General features: G+C 46.3%; 4 protein-coding genes across 9 annotated transcripts; 1 reads left to right on the plus strand and 3 right to left on the minus strand.

Moving 5' to 3' along the window:
- Positions 1–297: 297 nt before the first annotated feature.
- Positions 298–7502, minus strand: LOC108146928. Of its 6 annotated transcripts, none has more exons than XM_017273177.1 (5): positions 7392–7502; positions 7085–7191; positions 5154–5224; positions 921–1621; positions 298–856 (listed from the first exon to the last, which is right to left on the minus strand). In XM_017273177.1, exons 2-5 carry the CDS (start codon positions 7097–7099, stop codon positions 423–425), a joined length of 1221 nt encoding a protein of 406 aa, XP_017128666.1. In that variant the 5' UTR covers positions 7100–7191; positions 7392–7502; the 3' UTR covers positions 298–422. The 6 variants fall into 6 exon arrangements, with proteins under 6 accessions (XP_017128666.1, XP_017128665.1, XP_017128667.1 ...); XM_017273176.1 differs by having other exon boundaries at positions 921–1624; XM_017273178.1 differs by lacking the exons at positions 298–856; positions 921–1621 and adding an exon at positions 1788–2874 and having other exon boundaries at positions 7392–7501.
- A 2776-nt stretch (positions 7503–10278) lies between these two features.
- On the minus strand, positions 10279–10989 carry LOC108146995. Its single transcript, XM_017273260.2, has one exon. It carries the CDS (start codon positions 10885–10887, stop codon positions 10279–10281), a length of 609 nt encoding a protein of 202 aa, XP_017128749.1. The 5' UTR covers positions 10888–10989.
- A 48-nt stretch (positions 10990–11037) lies between these two features.
- LOC108146994 (fibroin heavy chain) lies at positions 11038–15980 on the minus strand. Its single transcript, XM_017273259.1, has 4 exons — positions 15663–15980; positions 14528–14665; positions 13089–13270; positions 11038–12518 (listed from the first exon to the last, which is right to left on the minus strand). Exons 1-4 carry the CDS (start codon positions 15788–15790, stop codon positions 11179–11181), a joined length of 1788 nt encoding a protein of 595 aa, XP_017128748.1. The 5' UTR covers positions 15791–15980; the 3' UTR covers positions 11038–11178.
- Positions 15981–17545: 1565 nt separating this feature from the next.
- LOC108146593 (general odorant-binding protein 70) lies at positions 17546–19227 on the plus strand. The gene is made up of 3 exons (XM_017272615.1): positions 17546–17726; positions 17789–18063; positions 18940–19227. The coding sequence occupies exons 1-3, from the start codon at positions 17546–17548 to the stop codon at positions 19225–19227; spliced, it is 744 nt and encodes a 247-aa protein (XP_017128104.1).
- The last annotated feature ends 442 nt before the right edge of the window (positions 19228–19669 follow it).

The raw sequence follows: 19669 nt of genomic DNA on the forward strand, positions 1-19669 counted from the left end.
AATTTTTTTTTAGAATATGTTATCTTATCTGTGGGACAAAACAGTACAGTGAAAGACATTAAAAATGTGTTCTCATATAAATTTTAATCATCAAGGTATAATAATAATATGTAAAATAATCTGTAAGATCTGTTCGTTTTAAATTAAATATTTTCCATAAAAAACTTGTTTATGTAAGCCAAGCAAAGAAACATATTTAATTTCCCATTCAAATTCAATATATCCATAAACTCTTAAATAAATCATCGTAAGTAAACCAGTCTAAATGGCTATCACTTAGGGAAACTCGCTAATAAATTCATTTAAATAGTGACATTTTATTGGCAATTCGGGAGCTGGCACACAACATGTTGTACAACGTATACTATAAATCTCAAGGCAATCCAGTCCAATTCGTTTTCCATTCGGTGAGGATCTTATGTCTATTCGGAGTGGAGACGTCGTTTGGGGGCCATGCGAATGAAGGGTGTTGGGGGCGCCATTGCCACCTTCACCTGAGCCTGTCTGGCGGCATAATCCTCGGCGATGGCGGTGCGCCACCTCTCCACCAGGGAATCTCCGCCAGTCAAGTGCACCGGGTGCGGGGTTTCCCGGGTCAGTGGGAAACGGGCCACAGTCAGGGGCACATCGTTGTAGTCGTAGTCATCGCTGGCCTTCTCCGCCGCCAGATTGGGACTCTTGATCACCAGTTGGTTGCGCGTGGGCAGCGAGATGCTAAAGGCGGCTGCCTCCTCGGGCGAAACTCCAGCTATGGCCGTGGCCTTGGGCGAGGCAACGGCCAAGCCATTGCGGCCGGAAAGGGCCACGGCATTCGGCTTGGAGGAGGCCACTCCACCCTCACCGGCAATCGAGAGACCTAAAAAGGGGATTTTTCTGTAACTCAAGTCTGTCTTGAAATAAGTCTATCTTGGTGTACCCACCCACTGGTTTGGCTTCGGCCACGGCGGCATCCTTTTTGGGAGCCATCACCGAAACACTGTCGTTGACATCCTCGTAGGGATCCTCGTTGTTGGGCGGCAGGAACTGCTCGTCCGGCGAGAACTGCTGCTCGGTGACCTCGTCCAGCTTCTGTTCGTCGATCTTCTGATCTGCCGGATTGTTGGTGGCCTCCAGACCAAAGTTCGACGGCTGCTTCTGTGGATTGCCATTGCCATTGCCAAACATTTCCGGCTGCAGCAGGACACTGAAGTCCTTAATTTGGCCAGTTTGCTGGAGCAGGGCCAAACTCTGGGCAGCCTGACCCAGTTCCAGCAGACTGCTGGCATAGACCTTGTTGTCCTCCTCGCTGAACGAGCCCTTGCGCTTGGCCAGCTCCTGGATGGCCACCAGTCGAGCGGCGGCCAACTGGATGCGATTGAAGTCACTGGCGCTGGCCGAGATCGAACTGGTGGCCCCACTGGCCCCTCCATGGCCATCGGCGATGGCCGAGATGCTGGCCGCCGAGATGGTGATGGTGTCATCGGCATCCCTGGGCACAGTCCTCACCTGCGGCTGCTGGCGCTGCAGAATGAAGCTGCCCAGGCTGCCGTCCCGCTGCGGACGCAGCTGGAGCAGCTGACCCCTCAGTCCGCCGTAGTACGGATGCTCCTCGAAGACCAGCGGTGCCGCCCTCGATCTGTGTCTGCTTGTGGGGGTTAGAATCGGTTATAGAGGAGCGTGTGGGTGTGTGGTTGTTTCGGTGGGAGGTGGAAGGTGGTGGGAGTTGCCCGGAGAAAGCGTTGGGAAAGCATCGGGATATCTACAGGGGATAAGCGGCACTACGCGATGACCCAAGGCGCAAGAAGCTGTACAGTTTACTTTTTACTTTATTTACAGTCTAAGGGAATGACACATTTTCATAGGCCTCTGTTCTTTGCTCTTAACATAGGAACATGGGAGAACCGAGAGCTTCAGTTCAGATATACTAGATTATAGGGCACACTTTCAGCAACCGATTTGTAATGAAATTTAGCCAAACTCAACTGAGAAATCGGTTAAAGAAAGTGAGCCTACAATTACAAAGTCCTTTAGGTGAACAGATCCAGTTCCAGATCCGCAGTGGCATGTGCCTTGCCGCCCACACCCGCAATGGCCACCGATTCCGGATTGAAGTACACATTGGTGGGCACGCCCCTCTTCAGATACGCCTTCGAAATGGGCGTGGATATGGCTGTGCCACCATTGCCCACCACCGCCTTGGAATGTGGTTCCAGGATGAGAGCCGCCTGCTTGCGTCCCTGGACGGCCTGAGCCTGCTCCGGTCTGTAGGGCAGGAAGTAGTTGCCAAAGGGGATCTGGGGGAAGTTGGCCGAACTGGTGCTGGTCCTGCCGGTGGCCTCCACTTTGGGCGGTTGTCTGCCAGTCGACGCAGTTTTTCTCAGTTTCTGTGGGGCCGTCTTCCTGAACTGCTGCTTGGCAGAGCGCGAAGTAGAGATCACCAGCTTGCCGGGAATGGGTACGATCTCTTCGATCACATACTCCGGGTTTATCTTGCTAACCGCCGAGCGGAGACCCGAATCACTCTTTAGATCACCAGTTACTTTGTCTGCGGTTCGAGTCTTCGCTGCGGGAAGTTCCTGCAGTTTTTCCGGCTTTTCGATCTCACTGGAGCTGTCATCGGCTAAGCCCTCGGGTTTGGCAGTCGTTGTGGTTGTGACCTCGGCTGCGCTGGTTTTGGCTGCATTGGGAACAGTGGGTTGCACTAGGTAAGCCAATGGGGGCAGCTGGTAGGCGGCATAGTAGGGAGCAGCATGCAGCAACACGGGTTGGTAGGCTCCGTAGGGCGTGAGATGCTGGGCCGGAGCGGTGGCTGCAACCAGTTTTCCGGACTTCGACGCCTCCGCAACGGGCTGCCCCGGTGGCCAGGCCTCCACATTGGTGGTGCGCCAGTAGGCACTTTGGTTAGGATAGTTTTGGTTTAGGATAGGCAAAGGGGGAAAATGGTGGAGAGAGCCGCCGGTTAGTCTGATAATATTTACAGCAACATTTCTAGTGGGGATTAGTGAGGAGCATGCTGGGATAGATGCGGATTAATGGGGACTCTATAACTACTATGTACAGTTTACACGATGAAAGCAAAAGCCCAAACATTTACGAAATACAAAGATTTATTAGAACACTAGACAATAGCAACTATGGAACCTAACTAAATGTGCTAGTTAATAGCTTTTAGGGTTAAGCCTCAGACTCAAACTGGCCCGCCTCCAGTTCCGCCCCCTGATCCTCCGGCGTTGTGGTGCCCGTGGGCGGGGCATAGTAGACCGTTGGTCCCGTGGCCACGATCTTTCCCTCGCGCGGAAAACTCCTCGTCTCCAGATCGGTGCGTGCCAGGGCATCCTTCAGATCCACATTCGCCGGAATCGAGATGACCTTGGCCCCCGGACCGGCGATGGTCAGACTGCGCGGGTGGGTCAGGGCATAGCCCCCGGGACCCACAATTGCGGTGCCGCCGCTTCCGGCCGTGGCCACGCCCCCGGGACCTGCGATCGCAATGCCGCCCTTGCGCACCTTCAGCCGCTGGATGATGATGCCGCCCTCGCGCAACGCCTGTTTCTGGGTGCTCTGCTGGGCGGTGGCCACCTGGGCCACCGTGTGCATCAGGTGGTGGCCCTTATGGGCAAACAGATGCTTCTCCGAGGACGCACTGTTGTCCAGCTCGGCAGCAGTGTTCTCTACGGTGTCCACATCATCCGACATCCCATCGCCATCGCCAGCGCCCTCGTTATCATCATCCCATTTGTAGTCCGCCAAATCCAGGGGCTGATTCTTTACCGGAACGTTGCCCACAATCGCAGGGCCATCTCCGGATGAGGCCGCCATGGGCGGTCGGAAGGGCAGCTTGAATATGTTCTGGAAGGCATTCTTGATGGCCGCCGAGGTTTGGTTCTGCATCTCGGCGATGTTCATTCCGGGCATGCGGAAGGGATTCAAGCGATTCCGATTGGGCATTAGGCCACCAGATGGTGGCAAAGTGGAGCTAAGGGTAACTGGGGCCGAAGTGGCCTTGATGCTTGTGGAGCCCTGCTGTTCGGCTTCCTTGCCACTCAAGCGCACTGGCTTTGCCGTAGTGCTAACCCTTTTCCTATTCACAGAGTTTAGGGTTATCAATTCCGGTGCCAAACTGGGCTGAATCTTCTGTTGCTTATGGACAGGCTTCTCGCGGGAGTCCAAACGGTAGTCCTTAAAGGGAGTAGGAGCAGGACTAGGAGCAGGAGCAGGAGAAGGAGTAGGAGCTCTGGTGGTGGCGTTACCCCTCTTTGGTGTGCCATCCTCGTTGAGGGCCAGTTCACGGGGCAGGAAGAAGAGATGGTACTTGGGCGTCGTCTTGCCCTGCTTTCTGCCCGCCTTGGCTTTGCCATAGAAGCTGTCCACATCGCCAATGATCTTGTAGCCTTTGACCTTGTACTCCTGCGAGGCGTGCTCCTTGAGGTACTCGTCCTTGTTGAGCTTGTACAGGTGCACGGGTATCACAAAGTGGGCGGGCAGCTGTTGAGCCTCTTGCTCGGACTTGGGCTTGGGCACCTCCACTTGGTTGGGTCGGAAGTACAGCTGGGCTTGCTGCTCCTCCTGGGAATCTGTTTTGACTGCCTGGCGCAATCTGGGAGGCAGATTGTAGCCACCACCCGCCACATTCCTTGTGAGTTTCACCGCCCTGATCGAGGGTTCCAGCAGGGTCTGACCATGGCTGCCCGAGAAGTGGTGCTGATGGGCATGGAAGGGCTGGTGGGCGGGCTTGGGGAAGAGGTACTGACTGGAGTCGAGGATGGGCGGCAGCTTGGGCTGCTCCGGCTGCTTCTTCACGTAGCCAAAGGCCTCGTTGACCCTGGCTATCTGCTCGAGGATGCGCTTCGCCTCGTCCGCCTTTTCCGAGGACGGAGGCGTGGCCGCACTGGGCTCAAACTCCTCGGGAAATTTGACCAGTCGCTGCTTCTGAATTCTGCAAACGAAAGTGGTGTTTTTTTTGGTGGTCGCTCTCTCTTCTGGTTGCTAATGCAGGGGAGTGTGAGGGATGTGGGGGGGGGGGGGCAATGATTTTTTCAGTTTGGGGGTTAGTCACAAGTCTATTGGGTTTAGTCACAAAGTTCAAAGTTCTTCTACTTGGCATGAGCATTAGCGTTGAGGCATTTCTGTTAATGGGGTCTTAGGACTGGGTAACTAGTGACTAAACTACTTACTCGACGGCCAGTCCACCGTTGGGCTGTTGGGCCTGGCTGAAAGCCAAAGAGGCCACAATCAGTGCAGATAGCTGGAAGATAAATGGGTGACAACAGGGTTAGTGATTTACGATACTTTGATACTTTGCCTTAGATACGGTTCTCAGTATTCCGATGTCGTAATAGACACAAGAATGCGGTCAAATCCCTCGCGAAAGTCTTTCTCTTTTCTGCTCCTCCAGCGCATTTGCATAATTTCTCGTCAAGCCCCAGAGCTAAGCCGAAAAGTGAGAGCCCAGCCCGCCAAGAATACCAAAAGTACTCAGCGGATTTTCCCTCGAACATGATGATTGTCGACTGTCGACCGTTGAGAAGCCCACGATCGGCAAATATTTGACTCACTCGCGCCGGCTCTCCACATCTTTGGCAAAGTCAATATTGACGCAACCGTTAGCCGGTGGAGTCGAACGCCCATCTATCAACGCCGAAATGTCACTAAGCCGAGAGGAGCTGAGATACCCATACTCATACCAATAACCATCTACCCAGGTTGGAGCTAAAGGCAAAGCCACAACCAAAGCTGGATCCGATCTGAAGTCGGGGCTCGTGTTGTGTCATTGACCTGAACCTCTAGGCGTTACGATCTGTTACGATTTCGGGCCAAAGCGTAACTCGAGAGAGATTCTGGCCAAGAGGCTGTCGAACCTGGTTGGCATTGATTTGCAAGATCTCTTGCATCCCCCGAGATGTACATATTTCGGCCTGCTTTCTTTTGTGGGTATAGCCTTGTTTACTACATTGCTTGCCCATAACATAACCTTATCCCGTATCGGGTGTGTCTTTTCCAAAAATAAACTGGGTTAATGGCTCGAATGCAAAGTTTAAGCGCAGCGTTTTATGTTCTCAAACAAGATATAACAAGATATAAATGTCTGTCTGTCTCATGTTCTGTTTATCCGCTCGGGTGTCGATTGCTTTTAAATGATATTCCGAAGACATTCGGATGGAGCTAATTGGGCGGAGATTGATGGGATGTGTGGATCAACATTCAAAAGTTCTCATAAATTGATTAATTTATGAGCCACTATCAATGCACCATCCATTTCTATTTTATAGACCTGAAGTTCTCTAAGCACCCCGCACAAATGTGTTCGATTGTTTGCTGGAGCGCCGAGGGAAAGAAGACTTTTATTGCCATTTGTTAGCCCACGCATGATTTTGTTACGTTTGTGGCATGTTAATTTTATGTTCCCCAATTCATAATTGATTTTTGGGCTTTTCATTGTAAGTGTTCGTACTGGTTATGGTTATAATTGAATGGTATTGTACCTTATAAGCCAGGCGCTGACGAGTTTGGACTTTTAAGGGCGTGCTTGTCTCAATGGCAATATGAATAATGCAAGGGATAATGCGGACGGGGATATTAATGATTCATTCTCACTTTTTCATTGGGGAGGGGCTAGAATATTGTCACGTTCTGAAGGCTTTTCACTTTTCAGCAGAGATTAAATCTCTCTTTACAAAGGAAACAATAACTTACACAAAGGTCTTTTGACCTTTTCAATTATTAAAAAAATAATCCTATAAAAGCTTTTAGCATTTAAAATGATTTCTGATTATTAAAATGCCAAAAAAAGAGTCTAGCCACATTATTAATATTTGCATATGGCACAGAACATAATTAGGGCTAATTTTCGTGGCCAGAAAAAGCCAAGAATCGAGGAAAGAACCAAAAATGTCGCTTAGTGAAAGTTCATTTCAATTCAGAAGTGAAAGAAACGAAAGACTCAAGGCACGAACTTGGGCCAGTTGACGAGTTAATGAGTTCAGCGGCAGCACAGAGCAATAAATGATTAATTGCGGTCAGGTATAAACTAGTTTCGTTTCGTTTAAGCAAAAAAGTGGTCAGGTCTTAAGAACTAATTTCAATTTTTTGGCTTGGTTTTACTTACAACAAAGAAGCGCATTGTGGTGAACAGTTTCTGATTCCTTATTGTTTTGCTAAATTTTTATCGAATCGTTGGCTGACCAATCCTCGCCTTGACCATATATCCTTGAACTGCGAACGAGAAACGGGATGAGTGGCACTCTGGGCTGTTACGCGGCTAAATCACACACACGCTTGCACTAAAAGCCAATCCTGTTGAGCTTTCAATTTACGATTGTTTCAGTTTCCGAGTTCTTTACTTTTCTTTTTTTTTTTTTTATTTTATTTTTTTTGTTGTCACGCACAATAAAAATAGGGACTGGAACTCCTACCAAGAACCAATAACGAAGAGTCAAGAGCCAGCGAGCCAGGCGACGACTGAAGATGAACTGAGTGCTGGCCGGGCCCAGCGCGTCTGTTTATAACATTTCCATTAGCGATGCAAACGACGAAGCGAAAGAAATGGCCAAGAAAACAGGGCCCGATCAGGTGTAAGAGAATTGGGCCTTGTGGCCCAAAGAGAGAGCCGAAGAGAAGCCCAACCCGATAAGTTGGGCACGTAGTCGTGGAGCGCCTTGGCCTGGCTTTTATCTGGGGGCGTGGATCTGTGGGTTTTGGGCTAACTGGGTACCAGCTTCAGGCTAAACTTCAATTGATATTCAGGCTTCCAACTCTAGGATTTCGCAGATATGTAGTTTGCCTAACTCGCACACATTTCGCCAGAAATTTGTCATGTGTCAGCAAAAGAGGGGGCCTCTTCAGGCTACTGTTTCGCAGCTAGCACCTAGAGCACCTAGCTAGAACGCTGACTTTGATTAATTGGCCGTTTATTGGCTTGATTGAGCGTGACTGGACAGGGGCGAAGTGCCGGGCCATTACAAGTGGAGTGGAGTGGAATAGAAGCGAAGTGCGTGTGGGAAGTGAAGAGGTAATCAGCTCGGAACGGGCACCAACATGACATAAGCCAAAATGGTAAGCGACTTAAGACAGGCTCGAACTGAGCTGATGAATGAATCGCTTGGCTGTTGGGCAATTCAATTAAAATGTTTGCCAGCGTCTCGTTAGAAAGCGGCTGCTCAAGAATCATGTTCTTTTTCTGATTTGACAGCCAATTCGGCGTGAAGAGTTCACACACTTCTCGGGTATCAACAGATGTCAGGATTAAGGCTTAGCCCGGGGGCAATCATAAATCACAAATGTCTGGAATCAGGCGGGAATCGATTTCCTTTCCGAGTTCGTGCTCTAAGTCATTTGTTTTCTGCGCCAAACAAAGTCTTTATTGGCCCAGAGCAATCAATTTACTGGCAGCCATTTATTCCTTTATTGGTTTTTATGCCCCAACTAGCCAGCTACTGATTTCGAAGCACAACAATAATGCATATTTCTTGATTAACCAGGATAGAACCGGGGGTCGACCTTTGTGGCACACGCAGGCATCAATAAAATTGCCACAAGATTTATGGTTTCGACTGAGCAGCGCCGGCGGGAGCATACGAAATTAGCAGCAACACGTTGTAAACCCCGAACGCACCACTTGAACCACAATTGGAATGCAGCAATCAAAAGGCGATAAATCGAACCCCACCAGCAAGCCAAGCAGAGGAGTTGAAGACCCAGAGACCTTGGAGCCTATTTATAAATGCTGGCAAACGGGACTGCTAGTGGGGATGTCGTTGCCTAGGCCTGGGCCAATTAAGTCTGACCTTCGACGAGGATGAGAACTGAGGAGTGAGGTGGAGTCCCAGCCAAACCGTTGTTTATAGGAAGGTTGGGAGAAGAAGAACGGCTAACTGGCACCTGGGAGAGCCAGAGCCCCAGTAATTGGTGGCTTCAATGCAGGCAGTCGTACTGCCGTTCTGCTGTTATGCTAACCCAATTATGCACCTCGGCGGTTTCCCAGCTGGGCCATTGATACCGAGAACGCTGAGAACGTGGCCACTGGAAGCCCTAGGCCCGCCCAAATAGAATCTATGTCAGCGGCAAGCTTTTTAGTGCTTTTCTGTACATTCTTTTAGTGCATTCAGCGAAGAAAGTTTTTGGGGTTTACGTAGGAACTTGTTTCAGGGAAACTAACCGCTTAGATCTCTTGACATCAATTTTAATTGTGGCAGTGAAACTTTCGCTTAAACACGACTCTGCAATAATTGTTTTTTTTTTTTAGCAAATATGCATATTATTATTATCGCATTTGGGCTTTTCTTTGTTTCGATGACGGGCCCGAAATATATATATTTTTTATTTAGGCCACGATGTGGACGCCAAGGCTTTCCGTTCGATTCAAATTATTTGGCAAGTGCGCGCACGCGTCGAACATTTCAAATGTTGTATTATTTTGGTCCCTTTCCGACAAGAAATTACCCGAACAAAAATAAATAAAAGCAAGAGGTGACTCAATTCGGCGTTGGGATGCACAAACCATTTGTAAAATGACTTTGTCCGACCGAATAACTATTTTTATGAGCGGAAAATCAATTAGGCCTTATAAAATGCATAAGTTGTACGACTTGGCTCGGGCCAAAGCACGCGCCACAAACAATTAAGGGTCTTACACTCATTTACGATCGGTAACTGACAATGATTACCTCCATTTATTTAATGCAAAAATGTTTTGGTAAAAGAAAAATCTATTGGAAAAGTTTTATTTTAATAATTTTAGATAAAGGCCACATTTATAGATATCTCAATTGATTGAATTTTAAGCACTACGAGCTTATGACAAAAAATTACCCAACAATTATTTCTTTTAAATAAATTTTTTTTAAAAATTGTTTTTGTTTTGTTTTCCTTGTTTTTGTTTCTTTTATATTTTAACTGCATGCATAAAGTCTTTAGAACAAATAAACATTTGTATATTATTAACATATTTTAAAGGTATATTTTTAAATGATTCAATCAATTGAGAACCTCTGTGCCTTTCATATCCTGAACATTTTATCAAACAGTTTACAAATTACTGATATTTGCTGAGTCTTTTTAAGAGAGCATTCGTAAATATCCAATTAAAGTGTGCCAGTGAAATGCCAAGCAAAACCAGAAGTCAATCTTTAACTCAACTTATTCATTTGTCATTCATTCTTGGAGGTAAGTCCCCTGCAGTTGAACTCCCCGATCACGTAGATGTCAAACTTGACAGTTGACACTGTCAGATCTCCAAATACTGTCATTAAATAACAAAAAAAACCCAAGTAGAACGAGCAGTGGTTCAGCTAATTTGTTTATTTACGTGTAGCCGCGATATTTATGCAACTCTTGCAGGCTCGCCAAGGCATTTGTTTGGATTCCGTTTCGATTTCCGACTTCGAGTTCCGATTCCAATTCCGATTCCGAGTGCGGTTCAGCGGCGGTGGCGGTGGCCTTGGCCAAATTACCACCCATGACCACGAACCCGATGCCGGCGCCCGCCTTGTAGCTCAGCTCGTGGTAGCCAGCCTCATCGTAGTAGGAGTACCTGCCCAAAACATTTCCCGACTCGTCGGTGTGCTGGGCATGCGCCATCTGGTCGGTGCTGAAATCGAAGTTCTGGTGGCTCTGATGGTGGGCAGATGGTGCTGTTATGTAGCCCCTGCTCAGCGACGAGGTTGCCAGGTTGTCCTGTGCCCTGTATGAGATTCTAGGCAGTGGGTTATGCCGGGTCCTAAGAGCCTGGTGCACAAACTGCAAGGGTTGAAAGGATTCCAGGGATGAGCCCCCATAAGTAGGGGAAACGACACTCCTATCCAGCCTATCGCCATCCGTATTGTAGGAGTAACCAAGTCCATTGAAGTGCATATAGACCTGGGCTGCTTGAGCACAGGAAACACCCAGCAAACCAATCCAAGCCAGCAGCATCTCGATTTAAGTCTCAAAACCAACTAAACTCTAGGCAGGCAGTGACTTGGGTTTATATGAAGACCCAAGGAAACCGCAATCCAAAGACCAACCTGCTTACGGCAGCCACCACGGATATCAGATAACTCTGGATACAGATACAGAAACAGATACAGACGTAAAGTGTATTCCGCTTTAAATACTGTTACAGTTTCCATGTGGAGTCAACCCGGTTTCGGTTACTCAACACTGATCACTTAGAGCTAGGCACTACGAACTACAGATCCGATCGGAGGCGGGGAGTACTCCGAACTAGTGCTCCCGCGAGGCATTCAGCTCGGCGATCTCGTCCTGACGCAGTGCCTCCGAGGGCGAGAGACCAATGCGTCCGCCCAGCGGCACAATGTCGATGTTCTGAACATGGGCACGCACACTTTGGCCAGGGGGCAGGCCCACATACCATTTGCCCACGTTCTTGATGACGGTGGAGTCGCGATGGCGCTGCACCCACTCCCGATCCCGATCGATCTCCAGGATGCGGTGGTTGGCGGTGACCAGTGGCGGCAGGGAACTGCCCACATCGTCGTCGTTGAGGTGGTAGTTATCGCCGGGTCCGCTGATGGCACTAGTGCCCGATCCACCTGTGGGCGGCAGGTAGCCCAGGCCGGAGTCGCCTTCACCGGAGGCTGCGACACCGCCACCTCCGCGGCGAACGCTTCCCCGGCCGGATGGCTTGCCCCTGCCCACTCCCCGTCCGGCGTAGGCACCTCCTCCACCAGAGCCACCACCAGCAGCAGCAGCAGCAGCTTTGGAACCAGCACCACTGGAACCACCGCCACCTCTCTGTGAGCTACTGCCTCCGCCATCGTATCTGGTGCTGCCACGTTGGGAACTTCCCGCTGCGAAGCCCCTGCGATCCTCTTTGTCCTGAAAGTTGGTGGAGCCGGAGGAGCTGCTGCTTAGTCCGACGTCATCCTCTTGATTGTCCCCATCGGGTCCGAGATCCTCATCAGCTGCTCCCGCATCTCCCGCACCCTGATCCCTAGCTCTTCCGCCGTCAGCTGGCTTTAGGTAATCTTTGCCACCTGGTCTGCCTGGAGTGCGACCCCTGCCTGCACCACCACCCGTTCCAGCTGCTGATCCTCCCGCAGTACTCGAGCCACCTGCTCCCCCCACCGCACCGCCTTTGGGACCCAATCGCCCGCCTGCACCCCTGCCAAAGTCATTGGCCAGTCGAAAATCGGGATCTGCCAGGCGGAAATCGGCCACGGAGGGATTTATGTGGGTGCCAGGTCCAATGCGGTTCTGCACCACCCGATAGCCAATTCCCGCTCCTGCGATGTACTCCACTGTCCGCTGTACGCCCTTGTCGTCCAGGAAGGAGTAGGTGCCCCGCACCAGCCCATCTGGAGCTCTACTCTCTGCCCGCCGGTGATCCGGACCGGAGGCAATCAGCTTGTAGCTCCCAGCAGGTCCCCGTTGAACAGCCATCTTGCCACGCGTTTTGGGGTGTGACTTGTACAGCGGACTGGAGTAGGCCACCGTGGACGGACTATCCGGCACAGCATTGGAGATCTCGAAACCAGTTCCGGCACCGGCCGCATAGCGAACACTGTGCCGCTCGCCCACATCGTCCAGATAGGAGTATAGTCCTGAAATTGGGAGGGAATAAGTTTACTAATTTGGTAAAACTAAATAGTAAAACAAAACAGCTGGCTATTGAACTCAAAATGTTATATTTATAGAAATTAATTTAAATATTGTATTTGATATTTGCGTAATAAATTGTATTAAAATATTTGATTTAATGTGAAAAATATTAGGTTTTAAAAGTTGAGCTTTTAAATTTAATAAACTATATTAGATTTTGAGTTTTTAAAATCAATTCCATAATAGTCAATGAAAAACTACTACTACAAACCGCACTGGATGAAAACTAAAGCGACAAATTTCTAGATTGAGTACATAATATTTATTATTTAATTGCACTATTTTTTTTTTTGTTGATGGCAATAATATTTCCTGAAACCATTACAGAAAATACAGAGCTCCGAAATTCTACTTCGGAGCAAAAATACGGTATCACATTCTAAAAAGTTTTATGTATTCTAACACCAATATTAATTTTTACTTTTTAAAATGTTTTTTTTTGGCTTTTGCGCGTAAAACTGTTGCTGTTTTACCAATATAAGAATAAATGCTTTGAATTATTAGATTCTCACCCCTTATCCTATTGCCCGAATCATTCTCCTCGCTGCGCGACTGATCTGGAGTACGAAAACTAAAGCTGTAAGAGGGATCGTCGAAGGGATCGGCCAGCGGATCGTCGGGACTTCCACGCGGCAGTACCGGATACTGGGCCAGGTCCATTTTGCGATGGATCTTCGGTCCGTTCACGCGAAACCTGTATGTGAAAAAAAATGGGAGAGATTAATTAGCTGCCGATCACAATGAGTGGTGGGGATTGGGTAAACCAGCTTTCAGCGGAAGCGGATTTGCACTGCAATTCCGACTATATAGATCCGATCTCTGAACCCGGCACGTCGTCACTGTGATTACCCCACATCTCGGGGAACGAATCTGAATCCCATTCAGAATCATCACTATCGCTGAGCATCTGCAATCGGTACGAGCCGAGCAAGTGGCTATAGTTTTTGCTCGAAACTCTCAGGCCAGTCAATTTGTTAACAGCTTTTTGTTTCCACCAATTTAACGGATTACCCAATTGCAAAAAACAAAAACAGTAGCCGAAGCGGTAATGGAAAAACGTTTAGGCAACGCCAGAAAAAACAGTCCAATGTGTTAGAACGGCTCCAACTCCGAACCGCCCGTTGGCTTGGGATCCGCTTCAGTGGCCGCCGCCTGCCGCCAACCACTGATATATGAGCTCAACTCTGACATCGAGGGGAGGTAACTCACTTTGTGCTGCCACTTCCTGCACTGCCAATACACTCGGCAAATTGCTGTCTGTATGTTGCACACTGAATAAATACGTTTTCTTACTTGGAAAAAGTTAATTAACCTTGAATTATAATAATTGTTTAAACACTTTTGGAACCTTGCTAATTCAAGTCTTTTCCAACTTCCATTGTCCTTAAAAATTATAAATCCTTGTGATAATTATATAACATTTCTGATAAAAATTTTAGCAAAGTATAAAATATATAATCTTTTTTTAGGGGCCTTTTGTCTGTTTAATTTGAATTTATTTATTTACATTATAACTCTAGACATTTTAAAACAATTGTTTCGATAAGCCCTTAACAAAGAAAACATTTTTATCAAACTAAATCTAAATAACCACTTTAAATTTAAAACCAATTATGACCAAATGAGCTTTTGTTCTTTGTTCTTTGGCTTTTCTTTTATTTATTTTTTTATTTTAGAATCCTCCTTGAAATTTTTGTTTTTTTCCTAGTAAAAATGCTGTGTTCTTCAATACCCCAATTTAAAAAAATTTAATTTGTTTTGTAAAAAGTTTTTATTTAAAAAAACATTTTATATACTTCTTTTTGGAATCATATCCGAGCATAATACCTTTTCTTAACTTTCTACAAATGCATCTATTTAGAAAATTCAACAAACTATTAGATCTATTTCTCTGAGTGCACCAGCAGAGCCGCAATAAAAGCACCCGGATTGGGCGTCTTCGTTTACTCACCCACGTGGTCCGGCTGTGTAGACCGTCTCCTCGATCTGTCCGCTCGCCGGACTCCGCGAACCGTAGCGACCTCGCACCGTGTTGTCCGGAGTGCCCGAGGCGCTGTGATAGTAGCCGCCAATGTCATCATTTGCATGTCTTTGGGCCGATCGGTTCGGTTCGGTTTGGTTCGGTACGGTTTGCCACAAGAAGTGCCACAAAGCAGTATTTCCATCGAAACACAAGTAATTGCGTTGCCCCATGCGTGCGAAATGGAGAGGGAAAGATGGTCGGAAGCGTGTTAGTGTTGTGGTTGCAAAACGTTAAGGCGTTAAAGAGGTGCTAAAAATCTCAAATTTGCTCGAGTGTGATGTGGGTGGAGGTAGCAAACATCATTGACCGATTAGATGATTTGTTAGATTTATGACCCATGGCTGTTAAATACAGTAATTGAGATGTTCCCTTTCAATGGTTTTGCTATTTGGTTAAGCAATTAGGCATCATGTGAATTGGTAACGTACTTATTTGCCCTCAGGATTTTATTCTTGATCAAATCGTAGGAAAGACTTGACTTAATAATAATTTATAATTATATTAATTCTTAAAATTTGTATGAGGATTTTTTTTTATTTTATAAGAATTAATGTTTGATAAGATGATTTAATATTAAGGAGGAGTTTTCTGTCAAACTTTGTTGTCAATAAAAAAAAATTAGTTAAAAGTATAAAATCAAAAGTTAAAAAATACAATAAAATCTCTATTCAGTCAAGATATTTTCACAACAAGGATACATAATCGAATGTCCTTTGAGCTATATTAGTGTAACTGTATCATCTCCAGAAACAAACAAGGAAACATAGTTGAATGTTCAAATTTTAGAAAATTAAAAACTTTCTTATAATGGCATTACTAAAATTTTAACTTTGAAAAAAGTATATTTATCAAGATTTTTAAGCATTTTAAAATAAAATCATTTATTTAATAGCACTAGTCAGAAATTTTATAATAAAGTGAATATTTAGTAATAGGTGAATGGAAAATGTACTGAGTCACAGGGTTAAGCGAATGAAACTGATTTTTAAAACCACTTCTTTCTTCAGTCCTTATAATAGTCATTTTAAAAACTTCACAATTTCTTTGTCACAGATCTTTGTACCGAAACTGAAAAGATCCATCCTCGTTGATGGTATTGTATTCGATCTCCGCTCTGGCCGGATCCGCAAAGTATCCCAAAATAGCGCAGAGAAACGGGAGGAGATGCAGGTGCCGATGCAGATGCAGCATGTTCAAATCGCATTTGCCTTAATCCAGTCCAAAGATCAAACGAGCATCCTGTCCCAGGGGCACAGTCACTAGATAAAATTATATGGCCCCAACCGAACCGATCGAGCCCCAAACCGAACTACGATGAGATCCCGACTGAGACTTGTGCTTTTTCCAGGAGGAGGAGGAGGAGAAACTAGTGGCTAGAACAACGCGACGACGACGACTGATGCGATCCAGCGTTAGACCTTCGTATTTAAATACGATTCTCAGGCGGTGAGCTCAGTGAGCGGTTCGTGCGGCGTTGAACGGCGATGGTGGTGCTGCCGCCACTTGCCGCCACTTGTCTCACCTGACCACCCACCAAAACCGAATCCAAAACCAAAAACAGCCAAGCCACGAAGATGAAACAGCAGCATTTGTGTGCAAATTGCGTTACAAGAAAAGCGGAAGGAGGAGGGGCTCAGGGGGAAAGGTGGTTCGCTGGATGTTCAGGTGAGAGAATTTGTTCTAATGATGGACACGCAAGTGTTGTTGCAGCTGCACTCCAGGCTTCTGGGTTGTTTATTTTGTGGGCCTCCTTGTGCGCCAGATTGAGGGGAAAGCCAGCAGCTAGGAGCTAGGAGCTGGGAAAATGGCAAGCGGAAAATGGAAAATGGGAAATCGTGCCTGTGTAGCTGTCTGTCAATTAGCTCACGTTGTTCTTGTTCCCCGAAGTTGCAACCTGGAGAGCTTCCTGTTGACAATTCTTTCCCTTCCTTCCCCACACCACAGCTCAAAATCTAAGCACTGAACATTGAACTTCAGCGCTAGCGATTTAAATTTTCCATTTTCCGTTAGCCGGGCTTATTATAAATTCGATCCAGAGCCAGTCTAGGTCAGTGTCTTAGCTGCAATTTTCGGCCAGGTATGCAATTAAAGGCAATTACCCGTCGGCTGCAAGGAGACCAGAGAAGTTTATGACAATTTCCGCCTAGGATCTTGGGCATTTTAATGAAGCATAATTAGCGTGGAGACGCTGGCCACTTCCAAGTACAGTTATTGGCCATTGTTCTGGGTTCTAGATGGTCGAAAAGGGGTGGAAAGTGGGAGAGGGGGGGAGAGCTGGATGTGTCAGGCCCTCTGATTAGACCGCACCGCTTGGCTGCCTTTGATTCTGGTTTCAGTTATAGTTTATAGTTCAAAGTTAGTGGCCAGTCCACATCCACTACACTACCGCCTTTGATAATCTTAATGGCTGTTGGCTGGCTGTTGGCTTTTTGGCCATAAATGCAAATTGGTCAGTAGGCGGAAGAGTTTTACTGGGCTCACCCATTGGCTAATTGTGCACTCAATCGGAGCGAGTGCGTTCCTAACATACAATAACCGAATCGTAATCGTAATCCCACAACCGCAGAGACAATGGAACGAAACCTAATGCGATCGGAGATATATAGCCAGATGGCTATATAGCTGCTGCCAATGACCATGTTCAAAGGCATGTGGTCGGGCTTTAAGGACAAGTTTCTAACGGACTGTTGTACGCATGGGAAATGTGCAACCAGTTGTGGCAGCTGAGATTTCAGTTTGCCATTTGCCATTGAACCACATACCCATAGAGCAAAACTTGAAAACTGGAAATTCATAAGTGGCGAGTGTGGGCCATCCTGCCAGTTTGGCTGGAAAGTGAAAATGCTTTCGTTTTCATCGCGGTCACTTCATCGGGGGGACATTCATTTGACAGCAGCCCAGGCGTTCGGATCGGCGTGGAGTATCCAATTAATCGCTATCGCAATCATGAAGATTACACAACTCTTATATATCTCGAGTGTGGTTATCGCATCGATCGAGGCAGTGGAATACTTAATTCGCTTCGAGACGAAGAAGTCCAAGTGCTTGAATCCCCCCAGAACCGCCAGGAAAGTGGAGTCTGTCATCGGTGAATGCCAGGATGAGGTCCGCAATAAGTTGGTTAATGGTAGGTCTCACCATCAGTTGAGGTTTTTCATAAATATTAAAGGGTTTTCGTTATCGTAACAGAGGCCTATGAAATACTCAAGGAGCAGGTGTCGCACAAGCAACCGCCCATCGATCCCAACGATGACTCCATCGACTTCGTTTGGCCATCTGTTCCCGGGGGTTCTTCCATAGATCATGCCCCCAACATCAGCCACTACGAGTATATAGTCTACGATGAGCCCGAACCACATCGCCATGTGGCCAGACTCATGAGGAACATCCGACGGCTTGACTTGACCAGTTCGGGCATATACCATCCCACATTGGTGCCTTTGGAGGACAAGCGCATCGCGGGGGTAAGTAAATCTTCTGCGAGACTTGTAGATCGCTTTTCTTCTCGTGTTAATGAAATGCAAAAACGCCGCTCAATTACGTTCAATGGCAGCCCAAGAAACAATTGGCAAAGCCCCCACTTCACCTCATAAAGCAACGCCTAAAGTCAGGGTTATTAGACAATCGAAAGAAAAGCGCAGTCGCCGTTGCGTTTGCGTTTGCATTTTCAGTTTCAGTTTCATTCAAACTCACACACCTCCGCCGGAGATTTTTCACACACCTCCAGCAATGCTGAATTTGATGGCTGAAAAGCGCACTTAATACACATTAGCTGGCTTTATGCATCAGCAAATTGAATGTACAGATAGCCCTATGCATCCCACACTAAAAAAAGTCTCCGTGTTTCCTTTGGGTCTTTATTAAGATAATGTAGCTCATAATTTTTAATATTTATTTTTGGTTCATGATCAAAATTTTATAAATTCTGTAACATTTTATATGTTATGCCAATATCATTGGAATCAGTGTATAAATTAGAAATATGGATTATAAATTAATAAAAATATATTAAAACCTATACAAATAGCAAACAAATATGCTCTTATAAAATGGCTTTAGCCCATAATAAGCATTTTATCTGAAAAATAATTTTTCACAGTTTTTGGTCTACCAAAAATAAAAATATATATAGATATCGTGGTGTTTAAGCACACACAACATTCCCCAATATCTTCTTAATTAAAACAGTTAAGCTAAAAGCTGTTCTTAAGAAAATTTTTTGTCAGCTACAAGTTTGAAAACAATTTTTAACAGTGCAGCTTTATATATTTTCGTTTATTTCAAATCTGTTGAATACTTTCCACAAAAAGACTGTTACTCACTCTTACCATTATTTTTAGTGCCTGTTGCACTGCGTTTACGCCAGGAATAATGCCATTGACAAGAAGGGCTGGCCCACGCTGGACGGACTGGTCCACTTCTACTCCGAGGGAGTCCACGAGCACGGCTTCTTCATGGCCACCCTGCGGTCCGTGAACCTCTGCCTCCGGACAATGACCGCCCGGTACAAAGTCAATCGAAAGGAGCTGCCCCAGAAAGGTGAAAGCTGCGATCTCGCTTTTGATGTATTCGACTGTATATCCGACCAAATTACCGGCTACTGTCTGGATCAATACAGCAGATATTAGTTAGCTACTCTGTCTAGTGTGCGTAGCAATTAAATGTTTAGTGCAACTTGAATTCCAGTTTGACTGTGTCATGCGGTGAATATTGCAATGAAATTGCAGTTTCTACAACCTTGTAGTTGCTTAGATAAAATGTCCACTAGTATACTATAATATTTAGTTATCCAAGCTATCTCCGATAAAAGAGGGGACCTGCTTTCAACAATCAATCTTACTTATTTTATTTAAACCCCGCAGCCTGTGCCTAAATCATTTATCCCTTTTACATAGAAGATTAAATCTTGATAAAAAAAAAGATTTATTTATGAAAATTATTATTTAAAAAATTTCTCTAATACATTTTGTTGAAATTTGTTTGTGAGTTTTCTTCATAAAATAGCGGGTTCATTTCTACATATGTTTTACACAAGGCTCCTGTCAGAGCTTACAACAGTGGCGCCATCTC

This window comes from Drosophila elegans, unplaced genomic scaffold (assembly GCF_018152505.1).
Source record: "Drosophila elegans isolate 14027-0461.03 unplaced genomic scaffold, ASM1815250v1 contig_208, whole genome shotgun sequence".
NCBI classification, from domain to species: domain Eukaryota; kingdom Metazoa; phylum Arthropoda; class Insecta; order Diptera; family Drosophilidae; genus Drosophila; species Drosophila elegans.

What these genes read in the sequence shown, in the direction of transcription:
- LOC108146928 (XM_017273173.2), bottom strand. An exon ending in AACGGTGGACTGGCCGTCGA is followed by an intron (nt 4,916 to 5,153) that starts GTAAGTAGTTTA and finishes TTTCGTTTGCAG; the next exon opens with AATTCAGAAGCAGCGACTGG.
- LOC108146995 (XM_017273260.2), bottom strand. Translation starts at nt 10,887, where the DNA reads ATGCTGCTGGCTTGGATTGGTTTGCTGGGTGTTTCCTGTGCTCAAGCA.
- LOC108146994 (XM_017273259.1), bottom strand. Translation starts at nt 15,790, where the DNA reads ATGCTGCATCTGCATCGGCACCTGCATCTCCTCCCGTTTCTCTGCGCT. An exon ending in GATGGATCTTTTCAGTTTCG is followed by an intron (nt 14,666 to 15,662) that starts GTACAAAGATCT and finishes ATCGGCCCAAAG; the next exon opens with ACATGCAAATGATGACATTG. An exon ending in TACACAGCCGGACCACGTGG is followed by an intron (nt 13,271 to 14,527) that starts GTGAGTAAACGA and finishes TTTCACATACAG; the next exon opens with GTTTCGCGTGAACGGACCGA.
- LOC108146593 (XM_017272615.1), top strand. Translation starts at nt 17,546, where the DNA reads ATGAAGATTACACAACTCTTATATATCTCGAGTGTGGTTATCGCATCG. An exon ending in CCGCAATAAGTTGGTTAATG is followed by an intron (nt 17,727 to 17,788) that starts GTAGGTCTCACC and finishes TTATCGTAACAG; the next exon opens with AGGCCTATGAAATACTCAAG. An exon ending in AGGACAAGCGCATCGCGGGG is followed by an intron (nt 18,064 to 18,939) that starts GTAAGTAAATCT and finishes CATTATTTTTAG; the next exon opens with TGCCTGTTGCACTGCGTTTA.